Source organism: the organism of the source record quoted next, unplaced genomic scaffold (assembly GCF_019419815.1).
Source record: "Pyrus x bretschneideri cultivar Hongxiangsu unplaced genomic scaffold, Pyrus_bretschneideri_v1 Contig62, whole genome shotgun sequence".
NCBI lineage: Eukaryota > Viridiplantae > Streptophyta > Magnoliopsida > Rosales > Rosaceae > Pyrus > Pyrus x bretschneideri.
In genome coordinates this window covers 1,433,883-1,451,637 of record NW_025999801.1, presented here as the reverse complement: position 1 = coordinate 1,451,637, position 17,755 = coordinate 1,433,883, and the positions used below count along the sequence as shown (strand labels likewise).

The following is a 17,755-nucleotide window of genomic DNA, read 5'->3' as shown; positions in this document are numbered from 1 at the left end:
TACCATTATAAGAGCATTTTCAATGGTACAAGCAATTGAGTGTCGAAATGCATTTTAATGAATCGCGTAGGCAAAAACTACCCCAATGATATATGCAATTGAGTTTGCAAATTTTGCCTACTCCCTTAAAGTAGGCAATGTTGCCTACAATACCAAGACTAGGCAATTCGGTAACACAATTTTTTGGTAGTAAAATATTTTATATAGAGGAAGATGGCAAAACTAAAATATAAAAGCAAATGTTATAAATGAAATAAAATAATAAAATATAAGTATGCCTACTTGATTTGCATAATCCATTGAAGTGATAAACTTTTTTCATTAATCAATTAAGTAGGTAACATGTCACGTTGGCCTTTATAGTACAATTTTATCTACTTTAATTGCCTATATCATTGGAGATTCTCTAAGCCTTTTAAAATTGGCGACAAGAATAAAACGTGACTTTATGTGCATGGACGTTTTTGACGTTTTCAGTTGCCTACGTATGTGTTTGCCCAAAATAACATTTTAGACTCGCAGATTACCATAAAATCTCAATTTATAAGCCTAAAAAATTGTCGAGCGTAATTGTAAGAATATACGTTGGATGATGAGTGCATAGAGAACAGATGAGAGAGTTTCTTCTACAAGTTTGCAACTCCTTCCCTCGCATCTATAGTGCATTATGTTGGCCTCTGGGTATATTGGTATAAATTTAATTTGAATAGTTAAATACGCAGTGAAAAATAAATAACATACATATGTTTTCTTAATTATATATTCAATTGGTTGTAACTGATATAGCAACAAAGGATAAGGATTAAGAAATTAACTTACTTGAATCCCTAGCCACTCACGTGCAACTTTGTTGAATCTTCCTCGTACTTGGCTATCTTCCTCTTCATGATTGGTCATGTGAAGCTCTCCAAGTGTTGAGCCTCTAAGAGTATCCACATTGATTAATCTAGCAACAAATGATGGAGTGATTGATTTAAATGTGCTAGCAATATCCCTCACTTGGATCAATGGTGCTTGGGCAACACCTGATGTGTTTTTGGCTTAGGTTTTTGTCTCTTTTCTTTGAGGGACAAAACCGAATAGTTTTTACATTTGGTTATGAGACACCTATGAAGCCTCATGTCTGACGAATATTTGCATTCTACAACTAGAAGCTTTGTAACTTTTGACATGTGATAAGAATCTATGCGTTTAAGCTTCTTGGGCAGTCAGTGTTCAGTAAATTTGTTCAACAGATAAACACCTCTATATCCACCACGTGTCCAACACGCGTAGCACGAGACCATGCTAACTTTAATGTCGTATACAGTGGCCTTTACGGAGAGGCAATGTCCAATTGACTTTGCAAACGGCTAGAAACTTTATTTAAAAACTAAATGATGAAATACAAGTCTTTCTACCCTAATCTGTTTGGGATATTGCTTCCGTACCTTAAAAATCTTAATGGGCTTCAGTAACAAGCAAACTCTCAAAGTCAGGTCAAACTTTTAAGCCGAGACTAATAAGTATTATAAATGTACAGTGCTAATAACACAGATTTTTTAAGTCTAAACCTTTTAGTAAATATATTTTTAAGTCTAAACCTCTTAATCAATATATGCATATAAACCTATTGGCTGAGAGATTTCCAAGTTACGGAACTGAAAGTCATATTATGAAGAAAATGATCATAAAATGTTGGGTAGGAGGGATTAGAAAATGCTTCGTTTGAGCGCTACAAGTACAAAGGCAGAGGAATTAGCTAACCTCCTTTGGAATTGAATGTGTAATATGCAAATTTCTCCTACATTGCCTTTGTAATACTTAAAAGGTACATTTCCTAATCACCCCTACCCCTTTCTTTATGATCTGTCTTTCAATCTCATTCAATCTCATGACTCGAAAATTCTCCACCCAAACATAATCAAAGGCAATACTTAAAAGGTGCATTTCCTAATCACCCCTACCCTTTTCTTTATGATTTGACTTTCAATCTCATGACTCAAAAATTCCTCACCCAAACATAACCTAACTCGAAACGAATCTAATTTTTAAGGGTTAAAAGTGAAGAAATCTTTATCAAGATTCCCACTTTTTGTTCCCTTTACTATTCTCTACTTCTAAAAAAATAAAGGAAAATTATTTCTTTCACCCAAAACCAAAGGTACGAAAAAGGCAAAACCTTTCTCTTGTTTTATAATTTTTGTTGGTCTATAATCCTCCCAGTCCACCCACCCACATAGAATCACAACAAACTGAGACCAACCCCAACAATCCCCCAACCCTCCCACATTGACCAACACCCTTCCAAGTTCAAACACAATAAGTTACAAAGAAAGAGAGGTAGTTGTTGATGATGGAGAAAAAGAAGACCCATTATCCTCCAAGTTTCCTGGGACACCCACATCCACACCCACCTGATCCACCCCACACCCAGCAGATTCCATCAAGCCACCCAAACTGCCATCATCAGTTGCACCAAATATCAAGTCAAAATTCTCTTCGAACCCCAAGTCCTCGAACGAGTCCGGTAACTCCAACGACTTGTTGTCAAGAGGGATGTCATCGGGAACCGGAACCTGCTGAGTCATCATTCCGGTGTCCAAAAAGTTCCAACTAAACTGGTGCTCCTCTGCATGATCACGATCCATTACTTGCTCCATTGTATTGCTTTCCATGCAATGCAGCAGATGAGGGTAAATCATTCGTTCTTGTTCTTGTTGCTGTTGTTGCGGTTGCAATTGGTGCACTTTGCGTTGTTCTTGTTCTTGTTGTTGCTGCTGCTGTTGTGGTAGCAATTGCTGCACTTTGCATTCGACTTCTTCTTCTTGTTTGTGTGGTCCAGTGTTCGAGCAATTGGAAGGCTGTTGACCCTCTGATTTTTGATGATCCAGAGGGTGGATTTTCTTCTTGACTCTATCAACGTAGTTGCTGATATCAAAATTGGTCACTGCATTTGTTCCTCTGTACTCTATTGCCGCCATATCATATGCAGCTGCTGCCTCCTCTTGTGTATCTTCAAAAAAACAAACAGTTAACGATCAATAAACGACTAATAAAACTATTTGGATTATTCATGTGAACTACATTGTAGACTGCAACTCGAATAGAGACGAGACTCATAAATTTCGTATATTTGTGCAACATACTTATATCTATTAGTGATGTGATCTACAATGTAATACACAAGTAGCGTTATGATTGTTTATCGATAGTAGTTTAAGTAAAAGTACGTATAACTGAAGATTCGTCCGTACAATTGCAACATGCAGCTAATCTATGAGAATTTTTATGCCCATCAATACCTAATTTTTGATGCATTAAAAAGCAAAAAAGAAGGTAGGAATTAGGTGAAGGCAACTAGTACTCTTTCCACATGTTCGTTTGTCAAATTCCGTCTCCCTTTTTATTTATTTTATTAATATGAAAATACGGTCACACATTTCAATCTCCATTCCTAGTTGAATTTTGATAAACCAAGTGTACAATTGCCAACCGTCGGCGAACATAACTATAAAACTATATAAGCATCTATCAACGGTTGTAAATCGTCCACACAAGATGAAAAGGACACTAGGTTTCTACTTATTTCAAGTTTTCTCTCTCTAAGAAATAAAGATGGGAATTGGGAAGCAGACACACAACACAGCCAAGATTTGGACGGTTAGGATCTGGCAGGAAAGCATGGCCAGGATGACTTGGCACATCAAGAGAGAGCCACAAGCCGGGCAATAAGACACGTGAGCACCCGTACCCGTCGCTTTTTAAAAGGCTTTTTTGGGAAAAGAGATATCTCACGATTGGTTCTACCAAATTCATCTAATCAGAAGATTTAGATATTTGAAATTTGATTTACCGATTAAAAATAAAGGTTAATAATAATTTAAATTATTTGATCAAATTTTAAGAATTTGAATCACCTAATTTGATAGATTTTGTGGAAAAAATCCGAAAATGTTCCCTTTTCATTTTTTTGGATCAAAACCAAAAATAAAATATGAAAATAAATAATAATAATAAATAAATAAAAGTCTGAAATCTGATCCTGTCTTTTGAAGAAAAGAAGAATGACAGCCGACTTTTATTTATTTATTTTTCTCTCCCATAAAACGAAGTCACGTGCCCCCACTGCTGGCAATTAAAACTCACACTCTGTTTGCTGCTTTAAACCCAGATCCAGTCAAATGCTTGCGTGTCGCCTGTACTTCCGCATGTACCAGATTTTGCCCGTGCTAAACCCAGTTGTGATTTTCACACACCCTTACCTACCTTTCTCACAGCCCTCCATATTTTTTAATACTTAATTTGTATCCTGCTATTTAATCTTTCATATATACACCTCTCTATTTAATCTTTCACTAATTACTATAAAAAAGTAGGAAATGTATATATAGAAGATTAAATAGTAGAATACCAATTAAGTATTAAAAAATAGAAAGAAGTGTGAGAAAAATAGTAAGGTGTGTGAAAATCACAACCCAACCCAAAACCCCACCAAATACTACTATTTAGGGGCGGATCGCAAAATTGGCTAAAACAACATGCATTTTTGTAATTTTATTTTCCTAAATACAATGATATTTATTTAGTAACGCTATCTAGGTCATCTACTTAAAATTATATTTTGTAAACCACATATGAAGCAACACTAAAATAATAATCCAATGACTAACTGCGGCTTTGCATGGTAAGGCCTAAAAACATGGTCTCCTGAGCATTTTTCTTTACACAAATAAGTGATTGGGCCAAGTCACAAACATAATAATTTGGTTCGAATATGCATTTAGCGAAAATCGAATTTAAAATTTCTTATTTACTAAGTGACATGCATTTCTATACTTTAAATTGAAATCTTCCTTACCATAATATAGATTAAACTAGAATACCGCTCAAGAAAGCGTCTTTATCCCCCTACTAATTTCGAAAATTTAAACACAGATATAGTTGTTGGGATATTGATAGAGAGAAAATGATTTTCATTACTCGTACAAAATATAGTTGGTACATTTTTGGTGGTCCTGTCCTGTCTCACATGTGGAATTTACTTGCGGGGCTTTGCTAGGAGGAGATAATTTAATTAATAATTATTTTATTATTCGTACAGAAAATAAAAATGTCAAGGCATGGAAAGTGAAAGAATTTTGAAGCATTTGGACAGTGCATGATATGCATCTAAAATTGGAGAAAACATAATAAAATTAAAGAGATGGTGGTTAAAATACATACTATAAGTTCCGAGGTATAAATACTTGTTTCCGAAAACTCTTCCGATTCTCGCCTCCCATCTCCCATTGTGATGATGCCTGTGAAAAACATTGATTTCAGCAAGTAAGAGCGTGATCTTGAACAATAGTAGCCACATTTTGTCCAATTTTCGGCATGCAAGTGCGAATTTACTTACCTCGCCACCCCGCGGTACTTTGAAACTCCTCTCGAAAATCCACTGCTCAGCCGGCGCAATGATGCTAGGTATTCTTCCCTGGTAGCCTTTTCCATTTCTTCAATTTCCTTTGTGTATGTTTCTAGCTGCAACATAAATTTACATTCAATCATAAATTAGCGCGGTAAGGTTAGTAGACGTTAACATGTAGTAGTGAGTACAATCTTTAATACTAAACTGTCACACAAACATACAGATGAACCACGTGTGTCATGGTATAGTATGAGAGAAGAGTTACATTATATGGAAACAAAAAAGACGGCGGAACAATAAATGTACCGGGAAATTGAGTATTGTACCAGGCCCCCAATATTTAAGGGCAGCTAGATCGTAGGTACGAGCAGCACCCTCTTCACTATCATAGGCCCCTGTATGCAACACCAAATACATTAATAAATTTCCAAATGCCTATATAACTTTAAATAATATATATATGGGTTCGTCAAAGACAGGCAGATAATAAATATTTGACTGTGCCGAAAATATAGCTCATTACATTAAGTTTAAGTGTCATAATGATTTTTTTTTCTTTTCAAAATTCTAACCAATTATGTTATTACTTTAATTAATAACCACCAGGCAGCTACCATGACCTTTTTTTTTTTTTAATTAAACGATAAATTTGTTAGATTAAATCTTAAATTAAGAAGTTAACGATGAAGGGTCACTTGCCAGCCACCATGACCACATAATAAAGGGTTACTTAAGAGAAGAATCTTTGTTTTTCTTTCTTAAGAATTAAAATTAAAAATGGAAAGATAGAGTAAATAAAAACATAGTCAGAAACATAGCAGAACAAGCAAGGAAGAGTCTGACTTACCTAAATAAACTAATTAAGCAGCGGCAAAAGTGGTGAGGATGAACGTTGCATTGACAGGGATTTACAGGAACAAAAACAGAGTCAGAAACAGGAAAAATACAAAATACAAAATATATATTTATATTTATATTAGATTTATAAAAAATAAAAAAAATAAAACCAAGAAAAATTGATCCAATCCGGATTTAGAAATTAAATCACTACCTTGTCGTCCCTTCTTGTTCTGGATGTTGTTCCATGAACTCTTGTCCCACAGATGAGCTTCAAACCGCCCGGTCCATCTGTGCCTGCAAACCACCAAAATTAAAAATGTAATATAATTTCATACATGCAAATGAATTAAGAACAAAAAATAAATCGAGAAAGTCGGCATGTAATTTCAGTGCAGAAATTGTAAAATTAATTAATATAAAAAGATGGGTGACCTGGTGACCCCTCTGTAAATGGAGCTTCTTCTGCCTCCCGTTCCTGACTTTGGGGTGTTGCCATTCTTGCATTTGTCTGCTGCTGCTACTGCTGCTTCTGCGGTTTTTCTCTTCTTTCGAACGCGTTTCGGTTTCGGTTTCGGTTTCAGTTTCAGTTTCTGAATCTCGGCTTGAACGTTGTGCTTCGGAGTCTCCGGCCCCGAGCACGAAGAAGAAGAAGAAGAAGAAGAAGAAGAGCAAGAGAAACTAGAGTACCTCTTCATCGATCTGGATATTCTGTGGACTTGAAAAAAAATGAATAAATGCATGTGAGGTTTTTATGGTGAGATAGTTGAATGCAGGAGGAGGAGGAGTACTTGGAGAAGCATAAGAAGAAGAAGAAGTGGCATTTGGTAGCCAAAAGTGGTTTACCAAAAAAGGGAGGGGGAGGGGAAGGGAGGAGGCAGTCCACTGTAGAAGCAAAGAAGCAGGACCGATGAAGTTAACCGGGGGTCAAAGTTAGGGGTGGGTTAAATTAACTCAGAGTTGATTAAACACCCTACACTTGGCATCTGCACTCAGCCATGCTACCAATCCGAACTTGCTCTCCAAGCTTTGAAATATCAATCTCTCTCCCTCTCACTATCGCTTGTGTATGTATGTATGTATGTATGTATCCTTAAAACTTTTAAAAACTTGAAGGATCTGCCGTGTGTAAGTCTGTTGCTTTCATTGGGTTTGGGTAGGCCCTCTCTTTAAGAGCTTCTCTAAGTGTCATTTGCCAACTCATTTGAGACTCTTATCTACTTCAAAAATTTGTTATTCTAATTTCTAACTCACTCTTCAATCAACTCTCTGCCTAGGGTGTAGCGATTTTTAGGACCTTGTTTGGTGATGAATAAGTCTGCCCTCATTGGGGTGCAAAAATTACATCAACAACCAGATTGTTGGGCTGATATTGAAGGATGGTGCTTCAAATTGGGATCCTTTTTTGGACATCTTTACCTGGTGATTAATTGAAGGGTGATGTCCACACACCTCTTTTTACCTTATAAACATTCCTCTCAATTTTCGGCCGTCGAATCAAATGAATTGAAGAAGATCAAAGAACAAATACGGTGTACCATTTATCATACCAAATGCAATGGTTGAGTTAAAGCTTAAAATTTAAGGTTTAAAACACCCAACCACTCCCCCCCCCCAACCCCCACCAAAAAAAAAAAAAAAACATTTTCAAGCATTGGGCTAAAATAAGCCATGGGGAGAAAAAGTAGTTTTCCATGCAATTCCACCAAGAATTTAAGCTTAGGATATACAATGGTCCAACCACTATATATAAATGCGCTTCACTTCTCACTAGTCGTAGTGCACTGAAGCACGCAACGCCCCGCATGTGACAAAGCGTTAGCACCTGACAACGTTGTCGGTCATACTTTCTGAGCCCAACGACTTTTTTTTATCTAACAGCTGCATGATTAGACCGTTGGTTAATGTGACGGCTACATTAAATCAAACAACAATGGTTGAATATAAACAAATCTAATAGTAAAAAAAAAAAAAAAAAAAAAAATCTGATGGATCAAAATTAAATCCAACAGCGGAAACAATAAAAAAAATATTTAAATCAAATTTCACTAAAAAAACTGTAGAATCCACACAAAATTGACTTTCATGTGGTGGATTGGGACGGTTTTGTTCATTGGTTACGTGCTCAATCCGCTTGAAGAATGGATGCTATCACGGGAAGCGTTAGAATAACTCTCTTGGTTTCCTTCTTAAATCGAGTAGTTGATGCAATTAAAGAGAAACATGACGGACAAGGCAGGCTTCATCCTAGCCCTAGCACAACACTTTTTATAACAACAATAAAATTTTATCCCACTACGTAGGGCCGGCAAGCCAAACGGTTTATTACAAATAAAAATTCTAAGCCACGGTAGCATGCAACCACACACTTCATTTCATTAAACCATTTTTGGTACAAGTTTACATTCAACACCACAAAGCGACTAAGGACGGAAATTACACCGGTGTGTAAATGTTTTTAACATCAAACCACTCTCTTTTACCTTCACACACGTGCCAGATCTCGACTATCGCCCTTGTCCTTCCCGGGCCTCCAATACAAATTACACCTTTTTACAAAATTTTAACAAAGAAGATAAAAAAAAAAAAAAAAAAACCTAAGTACACCCAACTTCACCTCTGAAGACATTGTTCTATTTCTGCCTATTGTTCGATTTATGGCTCTGCCTCAGACCATAATCTCAAACAAATGAAGCAAAAGGGGAAAAGGGGTTCGAAATACCAGTACCGCAGAGTAAAATACCACCCGTCTGTATTCTGTTTCTAAACAAGACCCTGTCGAACATATAGCTTTGTGCTGCAGCCTGCAATTTATAGTCACCCAAATCACAATAGTTTGATCGTACAATCTGCAATTCCGTGTCATCTTTCTCATTTCCTTTCTCAAAATGTCGGACATACTTCTTAATGTCCTGTTGAAGATCAAGGGTTTCTGCTGTTGGCTTCTGAGCAAACGAGAACTTCCAATCCTGGCCTCTCTTGGCACTGTTAGGACTAATTTGATTCAGAGCTGGCTCCCTGGGACCACCGCTGGCCATCAGTCCTGAAGCACGCCGTTCATTGGAAAACTGACGTTCGATGTTCAACTCCTGAAAAAATGGACATTATGTTTTCAGAAACTAGATTATTTTCAGTAAATTGCTTTTGCAAGCTCATGGTTTTCAATGTCAAACAGGTACGACTATGGTTGAGATACATTATGTCTTTCAAACAAGGGAACAAGATGACTAATCAAGATTATTTCTACAATTCCTCATCAAACAAGGGATAAACAACTTTTTACTAAAACAAGCCATGAATATTGTAGACTCAAATTTCTTCCAAATCTTCTTGCACCAAAACAAGTCATGAATTCTTCCATCTATTTATCTCCATTCTCTCTATGTAAAAGTTAATATTCCTTTCATGGAACTGTGTACAAGTTGGCAACATCAGATTTTCCAGGGTAGAAATAATGCCCTTTGGTTATTTACCTCACAACAGTGCAGTTTCATAATTGGAGAAGAAATTCTGAAGGAAAAGACGCAGTCTCTGCTTCGAACCAAATATGTAAACCACATGGGTACTTATTCAACTACTATGGAACAAGAGAAACTAAAAGTAAAGAAATCCTTTAATAACGAAAAATAAAGGTTATTGGTCCTTATACTGGGGTCCTTATCCACTCTGATGTACGTTTCAATTTCTTCAATCATATCCCTGTGGTATACGGATTGCAAGTGTGGTCACATTAGATTTTTATCAAAAGTACTTCAAGGGTATTTGGTTATGCACTTGTATGGGTATTTGCTTTGGGGCAGCACAAGATCAGAGAGATACCACCCTGGACATCCATGCCATTGGGCGCTCCATGAACTAAACCTAAACCCTTTGCACTATGAAAACCAAAGTATAAAATGACCCAAACTATAGAGCACAAATGCAATTTGGCCAAACATATATAACTAAATGACTCTAGAAGTGCACAATTAACTTGAACCACTATGATTTTGTAATTGAATGAGGACAAAGAACCACAAAATAGTTTTAAAAAACCGTTGAAATGACCAGTTTTTGCTTCTTTTTTTCCTTGGAACAGACAGTTTTTGGAGTTACATTATAATTTAGTAAGAATGAGGACAAAGAACAATGTAGGAAGAAACTTTATGACAATATAATATTTCACTTTGATGAGTTCTGTTTCTCCCAATATGCCAGTAATTAGAATCAAACTTGCCACTTATTCTCAGCCACCATAATTTTTTGAAGAAGAAAACAACTTTTATTGCAAGAAACAATGAAAATACAAGAGGGGCAAGAAGTGCACAGAAGCACAAACAAAAAAGGATAAGTAGCAACATCACTAGAAACTATGAAAACATCACAAACTAACAAATAGCAGCATTCCAATTGCACAAAATTTCTGAAAAAGAAAAATCTCTAAATTCTGTAGTAACCGATGCCCGCAGAGATGACCATAACCGAACTATCCCACAGATCCTCCCTTCTATTGACTGCGTAATTCTAAAAAATCAGCCTGTTTCTTTCCATCCAAATGGCCCAAAAGATAGCCGAAACTAAACAACCCCATAAGACCTTGGCTTTCTTCCCCTTTCCTGGTAATTTATGTTTCTCTACCATAATAACAATCCCTAGGTAAAACCCAACTCATACAAACACCCTAAACTATCAACCATAGATTTAAAGCCACTGGACAGTGAAGAAACAAATGATCAACAGACTGAACTTTTGTTGCATAAAATGCACCAATCAGGTTGTAGGCATGAATGGAGCAGGTCACAAGTGTTAACTTTCCCATGAGCCACTTACAAAGTAAAAACCTTCACTTTAGTAGGAACTTTAGATTTCCAAACCAGGGCCATAAGCCTAGAAAACCCTATCTGCAGCCCTACATATTTCCTACATAATTCATGCATTAAGACCATATACGTTTATCACTATATGACATCTAGCAACAAAAACATATTTGACATTTACTTTTCAATAGTCTTATAATTCAAATCTAAAATATTTATAAATTATTACATTTACAAACAAACAATTTACTTTTCAAAATTTAACCACTTAGTGGGATAAGGCTTTGTTGTTGTTGTATTAAATTTACAAACAAACAATTTGACTGGTGTTTGTTTCAGTAGTTGGACCATAAAAATGTAAATGAGCAGCTGTCTGAATCGATATCCAGTATGGTTTTAGAATTATGCAAAAAGTTGTACCCATATAATGACACACATGCAAGTGAGTAACCAATATTAAGTAGTCAAATTTTTCGTTGATAACTGTGCTATTTTGGGGAAAAAAGGCATGCAAAAAGAAATCTGGAAATGGAATAATAAGCACCAAGGTATGAGATGGACCTTTAAATCATTGAGGCAAAAGTTCGAGCTATTGGTGACTGAAGCAACTGAATTTGCTTGGAGTAAAGATGAGCCTTTTCTGACTGGGGTAGTAAAGCCAGTTAAGTTGAATGGTGGGTCCTCTGGGGATGAGAAGTCGGAACTGTCAAAAGTTGATAGGGATACACACTCATCAAAATAAGCCATGGCTTCATCCGTTAGACGTTTGGACATCTTTCTTCTTTCAATGCTAGCCTGTACTCGCAATTTAATAAAATAAAGGAAAGTTAAAAAAAAACAACAGTGTTAAGCTCTTTACTTAGATGCTAGTTGTAAGAACTTCAACTATTTATGGATGCAAGGAATTGCTCTCCAATAATTAATTTATATGAATGCAAATTTATCCATAACCAAAATATAACAGAGACGCAGAACAAGGGGTAAAAAACATTCCACAATTTATCCATGAACAAATCTAACAGAGACGAAGGTCAAGAGGTGAAAAACATTTCACTTACATAAAGCATTTGTGTACAAACGGATGACATTTTGCAAAAGAATCACACTTTGAAGTGAAATTGTAAATGTGAACCTTTGTGATTGGCATTTTCCTAGACCTTGCAAAACACTTAAAGCTTGCTTAAGGCTTTAGGATTTCAGGATAACACTAAATTTCTAGGATGATAAAGATTGAAGCCTCTATGTTGACTCATTTCACAACTTAACTCATGAGTGCTTGGGATATTAAGAACTCATATATGAACGTTGGCTCAATAAGGTTGTATGTATTGCATCATTTTCTTAATATTCTTTTCTTACCTTCCATGTTACCCAGTAAATCATAAACCTGCAGCGGACACGTGTTTCTTCATACTTAACTGAAGGTTTTCTTCTCTCTAGATTTAAGATTATCGATATTCATTTTAATGAGAAAACCAGATACCTTGTTTTGCTGAGCTTGCTCTTAATTTTTCTCCCTGAATTTCAAATAAGCTCTCTTATAATAAGCATCAATTAGTTGACCTCATTCAAAATCCTGTATCATTGCTTAGTTTACAGCTTTGGACTAAGAAACTGCTAGAGTTTATATTAAGACATGTGACCTCAAGAGGCTGCATAGATCTAGATCTGAAGCATACGAGTCCTCTGATGAATTGGTGCTGCACAGTGGTAATGCTAATTGGCCTATTACCTAGGTTAGATAGGATTGAGCTTAATTACCCCTGATTGACCATGTAATTGACCGAGTTCATGGTGGATTTCTAACTGGCAAAGTTCTCGCAGTTTTTTCCTTTCTGGGATTTCCACGTCAAACAATTCTTGTGTTGAGTTGTGTGGTTTATCTTTCTTATTGAGATTTAAGCTTCATGAAGATCGTGGAATATAAATTCAGAAATACACTTATTATATCTCAGATTTTGTGAACTCTGTTATTTTTCATTGAGAATTATTGCTTGAACATTCAAATACATTTTGGTTTTAGAAAATGTTGACATAAACTCTAGAAGCACCATGCGCAATTTTAGTAAGAGGTACAAATGCAATGAAGATCATACACAAGAAAAGCAAACATGCTTACCATGGTCCCAAGAAAATAAATGAAATTATACGCATAGAACTTCACGTAAAAATTTAGAGGGAAGACGGGAAGAAAAAAAAAATATCTTACTTTTCTTCCTGGGCGAGACTTTGGCACACTAGGGGTCTTGGGATCTGGAAGAACTTCCTTCAGAATTCTGCTGAGCTCTTGTGCACGGTGCTCCTCAACAGCCAGATCTGATTGAAGTTTTCTAGCGCGTTCCTGTGACTGCAAGCTTAAGGCATGGGTCCTTTATGAGTTTTAATCCCCAGAAACAAATAGGAGAAGAGGTAACAACAGAAGAAAAAAGAGTATGGAATCTTAGCATGCCTAGTACAATATTGTTTCCTTAATGTCACATCTGATGTAGCATGTCTAGTAGAAAAACCTCTCTTGTAAAACATGTCAACATAAAAAGTTTCAGATCATGCTGATAAACAGAAGTCACTGCAATTCACTGAAAAGACCATCACCCAAAGACCTGTCCAAACGGGGAAACTAAATATGTTGAAACCCTTAACATAGGTTCATGAAGCAACCACTTCAAAGATTTCAACCTACGCACTTGCAATATGGAGATACTATAAGACTGTAAAAGTAATTTAAACACTTCTGTTAAAGCACATCAATAAACATCATCATAAAATAAATAGATTACATAAGTACTTCCACACAGTACGCCAGCCAACAATGAATGGACATTCTGCATTAACCACACCCACAAGAAGATGCCAATGGTAACACAATGAGACATACTCTACTGTATGGCTAAAGTAAACTCTAAACCTTGAAGAAATTGTTTGCACTTACTCCTATTAGTTAAATCAAGGCATGAAGATGTCTGCTCAAATGCTACCATATAGTAAGTTCTACAACGATGGCATTTTCAATTAAGCCACAATAGATTGCTCAGTGTGACAAAATTCTAGTCAGTTTATGGAAATGGAAAATTACCTGCTCCAGCTTTTTGGCATATTCTCTTCTGATGTCCAAAACTAATTCAACTGCACTTGGATTTACCAGGTCAGGAGGGATATCAGAAATGTCAGTATTTGCAAGTGCTGGAGTATTACTCCTTTGCATAGCCTGAGATTATAGGAAGGAAAGAGAAAATATCAAATAACTGTGACAGCATTTTGCAAGCAAATAAACAAGAATTATAAACACATGCCGGCATCTCAGCATTACCTATTTGCCATCATTAGAGCACAAAAACTAATTTAATAAGTATTACAGAAACTAGGGAACCTATGTACATATGGTATGGATACGTTCTTCTTGGTATACTCAACCAAAAAAACTTTAAATTATGTATACTCGACCAAAAAAAAAAAAAAACTTTAAATTACAAGTCAACTGAAGAAAGTGGCTGTCACATAGTTGTCACTTGTAGTGTTGATAATGCCACAATCCATATTCCACAAATGCCAAAACCCAAAAGATGAATTCTCAATCAACCAATCTAAAATCTGGAGGTTATCTGTCCATTCAAGATGTAATAGAGTCATTAAGATCTCTTGATTAAGCACCTTAACACCTCCAAAACATTCACCAAATTGTAAACGTACACATCAAACTAATTTAATCCAAAATTGTGATGGCTTGAGATCTCTATTGACGTATCCAAGTCCACAGAATTGAATTCACATAGAACAATATCAAATTGCAGTTTCACATTTGAAGAGGTGCCAATATCATAGTGTTTACAGATATAGGTTATTTAAATATGCACTGCTTATGACTGTCTATATAATTTAGTACATCCAATTGTAAGTTTAAGATGCTGGGCATATTTTTCCATTGAAAATGCATAATCAACTATAACATTTTCCTTGTCAAATAAGGGAAATTAATTGTTACTTTGAGAAATAAAATTGAATCTTTGGCAAATTGAGACAAACTAATTCTTAAGGTATTCATGTGAAATTTTAATTCATCCTACTCAATTTGAAAAGGCCCCCTCACTTTAGCTAGCAAGAATTCCTATTAGAATGGTTTAAGAAATTAAGAGTAGATACCAAAACAAAAAGGTAAAGCTATTCAACCAAAACGATCATGTTTAACTTGCATACAAGGTAATAATACATTAGACACCTATAAGAATCCTTAAATAAAATCCACAAGAACTTACACTTGCAAGGTCGTTTTGAATCTCAGATATAGCTCTTCGCACTTCAGAACGAACTGTTTCATATATACTACTGGTTGTGGTATCCCCTTCCAAATGATTCTCTTGAACTGACTGAAATTAGAAGGCAACTTATCTTATTATCATAACCAACTACCTATCTTCAAAGGCAGCATTCCAACTTATATCTTAACTAGGTTGCAGACAAGCATTTCACAAAAGCAAAAGAAATATACAAACCAAATCATTGAAAGGACGCCCGCAGTTCACATTCAACTGTTCACAAACTGCTTTAACAGTCTTCTCTTCAGCTCCAGACAAAGAACTTGCAACCGAAACTCCATCTTCCCAATTTAGAGACTGTGACGAAGACTGAAAGACAATCACAAACAACAAGAGCCAAAATCATCAATCAAGATGCTAATAATAACACTAAAAGTCATATCATACAAATTCAGAAAAGGGGTCAGCTTAGTTTTTACCAAATTTGCATCCAATTCCTGCGAATGCTGACTGGACCACGTCCGCAGGCCTTTCACCTGATCCAACAGAGCAGAACTACTTCTAACTAAACCACCCTTTTTCCTATCATTGCCCAATTTACTCAATGAGCCGCATTCTTGTTCATCCTCACTCTATACACACAAAAAAAGAAAAAGAAAAGAAGCAATTCCATCATCTTTTTCGGTTTCCCAAATCCGAATTACTCAAAATTGAATAGAAATCAAGATAATACAAAACCTTGGGATTGACGAAACTCCCTCTGGAATCCGGACCACGCGAAACCGAGCGGTTCCGGCGTCCCGGGTCGACCCTCGACAAGCTCCGACCCACCTCCTTCCGGGTCCCCAAGGTGTCGGCATTCCGCGCAGCGGATCGGCCCCTTCTAGTATCAGCGCCAGTGGAGGTGGCAGGTCTCGAATCTTTCGACGTTACAGAGTCGAATTTGGCGGGTTTGACTAGGTTCTGAGAGTCAACGGCTTGGGGGTCAGTAGACCAGAAAAGAGGGTTGTCTCTTTTGTTCAGGAAACTTTCAGCGGAGGCGTCAAGGCTGGTCCTTGAGAAAGCGCTGACGCTTCTTGACCGTCTGATTGGGGCTTTCTTTGGCGGTGGATTATCTTTGTCGGTGAATTGTCTGCCGGCAGATGACGACGATGACGACGGTGCTGAGAAGGTGGAGGTGGTGGTGGTGGCGGCGGTGCTTCTTTTGGTTGAAGATTTGAAGGCTGAGACTGCCATAATTCTATCTGCTGCTTTTGCTGTCTGTTATTGTCTATATCAAGGGAGGAATGTTATCCGATTTACAGAATCTTGCAAGGAGGAGTCCAATTCAGAAGGATTTGATACCTGAGGAGTCGGTTGGACGTTGGTAACATCGACGGTATATCCAGGATCGTCTTTATTTAAAAAACTAATTAAAATTAAAATTGTTTACATAATTAAATTAAAGTAAATAAATAGACGGTTTGTAAATTTTTATATCATCCGTCCATCTATTTATATGCAATTTGATAGTACTAAACAATCTCTTATGTTATTGATTTTTTTTTTCAAGAAATGATATTTGCTGCGTGATTTATAATATGATTAGTTCTGATAATAAACACAAAATTTTATAAATCAACCACGAAGAGTTAAATAGTAATTCATAATCATCATGACACCTTTTTATGGGTTTTTTGTCAAACTAACCCCTCCACTTGACGAGGATATTTATGGAGTTTTTGTTAAATGACCAAAATAATTTATAATAGACAATATTAGGAACCACTTCTATTGATTTTTAGTTTCAAGGGCTAGAGTAATAAGTTTATGCCAATCTCATGAATAATTTTGGCTAAAAAACCTTAAAATTTTACTATTATATAGAAACCCAATCACCTATTCAATTGGTGAGTTGAGTTTAATTGAAGTATTGTTAACCCGATGGAAACCGACCCACTAAATTGTCAACACTTTTTAAATATACATTATATTAGATTGACATATACATAGAATTAAATAGTTATTAAGCGCATGGTTTATTTATACTTTATTTAATTATAAAATTCAAATATTACGTAACATGTAGTGATTTTACAACAACAAATTCAACTTGATTAAAGCCTAATATGACATAAATTGTCAATTATTTGTTATTCATACTTACATTAGGAATTAGATAGAAAACAATTAATTCCAACCTGCGAAACTCACCCAACTCAATCTGCCCAAGAGTGATTTGGACGATTGGGTTGGTTTCTCCATTTTCTTGAGTGAAAATGAATTTCAACGATGCTAATCCGAGTTTATTGAATTGGCCAACGAGTTGAGGTCTCACTCGACCGGTCCAACTGATGCTCACCGTTATCGATGGTTACAGTAACAAGTAAACATGGAATAGTGGAACGCTACGTATTAACCTAAAACTTTTCCAGCTAGAAAGTCACGTGCGTGCGTGCTTCCCAGTCGAAACCCCATCCATCTTGGCGCGCAACAACCCT

The 17,755-nt window shown here is 36.2% G+C and overlaps 2 protein-coding genes across 2 annotated transcripts; both read right to left on the bottom strand.

Annotated features, from left to right (window-relative positions):
* Positions 1–2,285: 2,285 nt before the first annotated feature.
* Positions 2,286–7,302, bottom strand: LOC103946144 (ethylene-responsive transcription factor WRI1). Its single transcript, XM_009356778.3, has 7 exons — positions 6,665–7,302; positions 6,444–6,526; positions 6,240–6,248; positions 5,699–5,787; positions 5,381–5,505; positions 5,206–5,282; positions 2,286–2,995 (listed from the first exon to the last, which is right to left on the bottom strand). The coding sequence occupies exons 1-7, from the start codon at positions 6,970–6,972 to the stop codon at positions 2,307–2,309; spliced, it is 1,380 nt and encodes a 459-aa protein (XP_009355053.2). The 5' UTR covers positions 6,973–7,302; the 3' UTR covers positions 2,286–2,306.
* Positions 7,303–8,584: 1,282 nt separating this feature from the next.
* LOC103946145 lies at positions 8,585–16,648 on the bottom strand. Its single transcript, XM_048572688.1, has 9 exons — positions 16,620–16,648; positions 16,014–16,407; positions 15,755–15,907; positions 15,513–15,644; positions 15,276–15,386; positions 14,099–14,230; positions 13,235–13,372; positions 11,587–11,820; positions 8,585–9,318 (listed from the first exon to the last, which is right to left on the bottom strand). The coding sequence occupies exons 1-9, from the start codon at positions 16,646–16,648 to the stop codon at positions 8,911–8,913; spliced, it is 1,731 nt and encodes a 576-aa protein (XP_048428645.1). The 3' UTR covers positions 8,585–8,910.
* Between the last annotated feature and the right edge of the window lie 1,107 nt (positions 16,649–17,755).

What these genes read in the sequence shown, in the direction of transcription:
- LOC103946144 (XM_009356778.3), bottom strand. Translation starts at nt 6,972, where the DNA reads ATGCATTTATTCATTTTTTTTCAAGTCCACAGAATATCCAGATCGATG. An exon ending in ATTTACAGAGGGGTCACCAG is followed by an intron (nt 6,527 to 6,664) that starts GTCACCCATCTT and finishes GGTGGTTTGCAG; the next exon opens with GCACAGATGGACCGGGCGGT. An exon ending in TTTATACCTCGGAACTTATA is followed by an intron (nt 2,996 to 5,205) that starts GTATGTATTTTA and finishes GTTTTTTTGAAG; the next exon opens with ATACACAAGAGGAGGCAGCA.
- LOC103946145 (XM_048572688.1), bottom strand. Translation starts at nt 16,648, where the DNA reads ATGTTACCAACGTCCAACCGACTCCTCAG. An exon ending in ACGTCCAACCGACTCCTCAG is followed by an intron (nt 16,408 to 16,619) that starts GTATCAAATCCT and finishes ATCTGCCGGCAG; the next exon opens with ACAATTCACCGACAAAGATA. An exon ending in TTCAAAACGACCTTGCAAGT is followed by an intron (nt 14,231 to 15,275) that starts GTAAGTTCTTGT and finishes CTATAATCTCAG; the next exon opens with GCTATGCAAAGGAGTAATAC.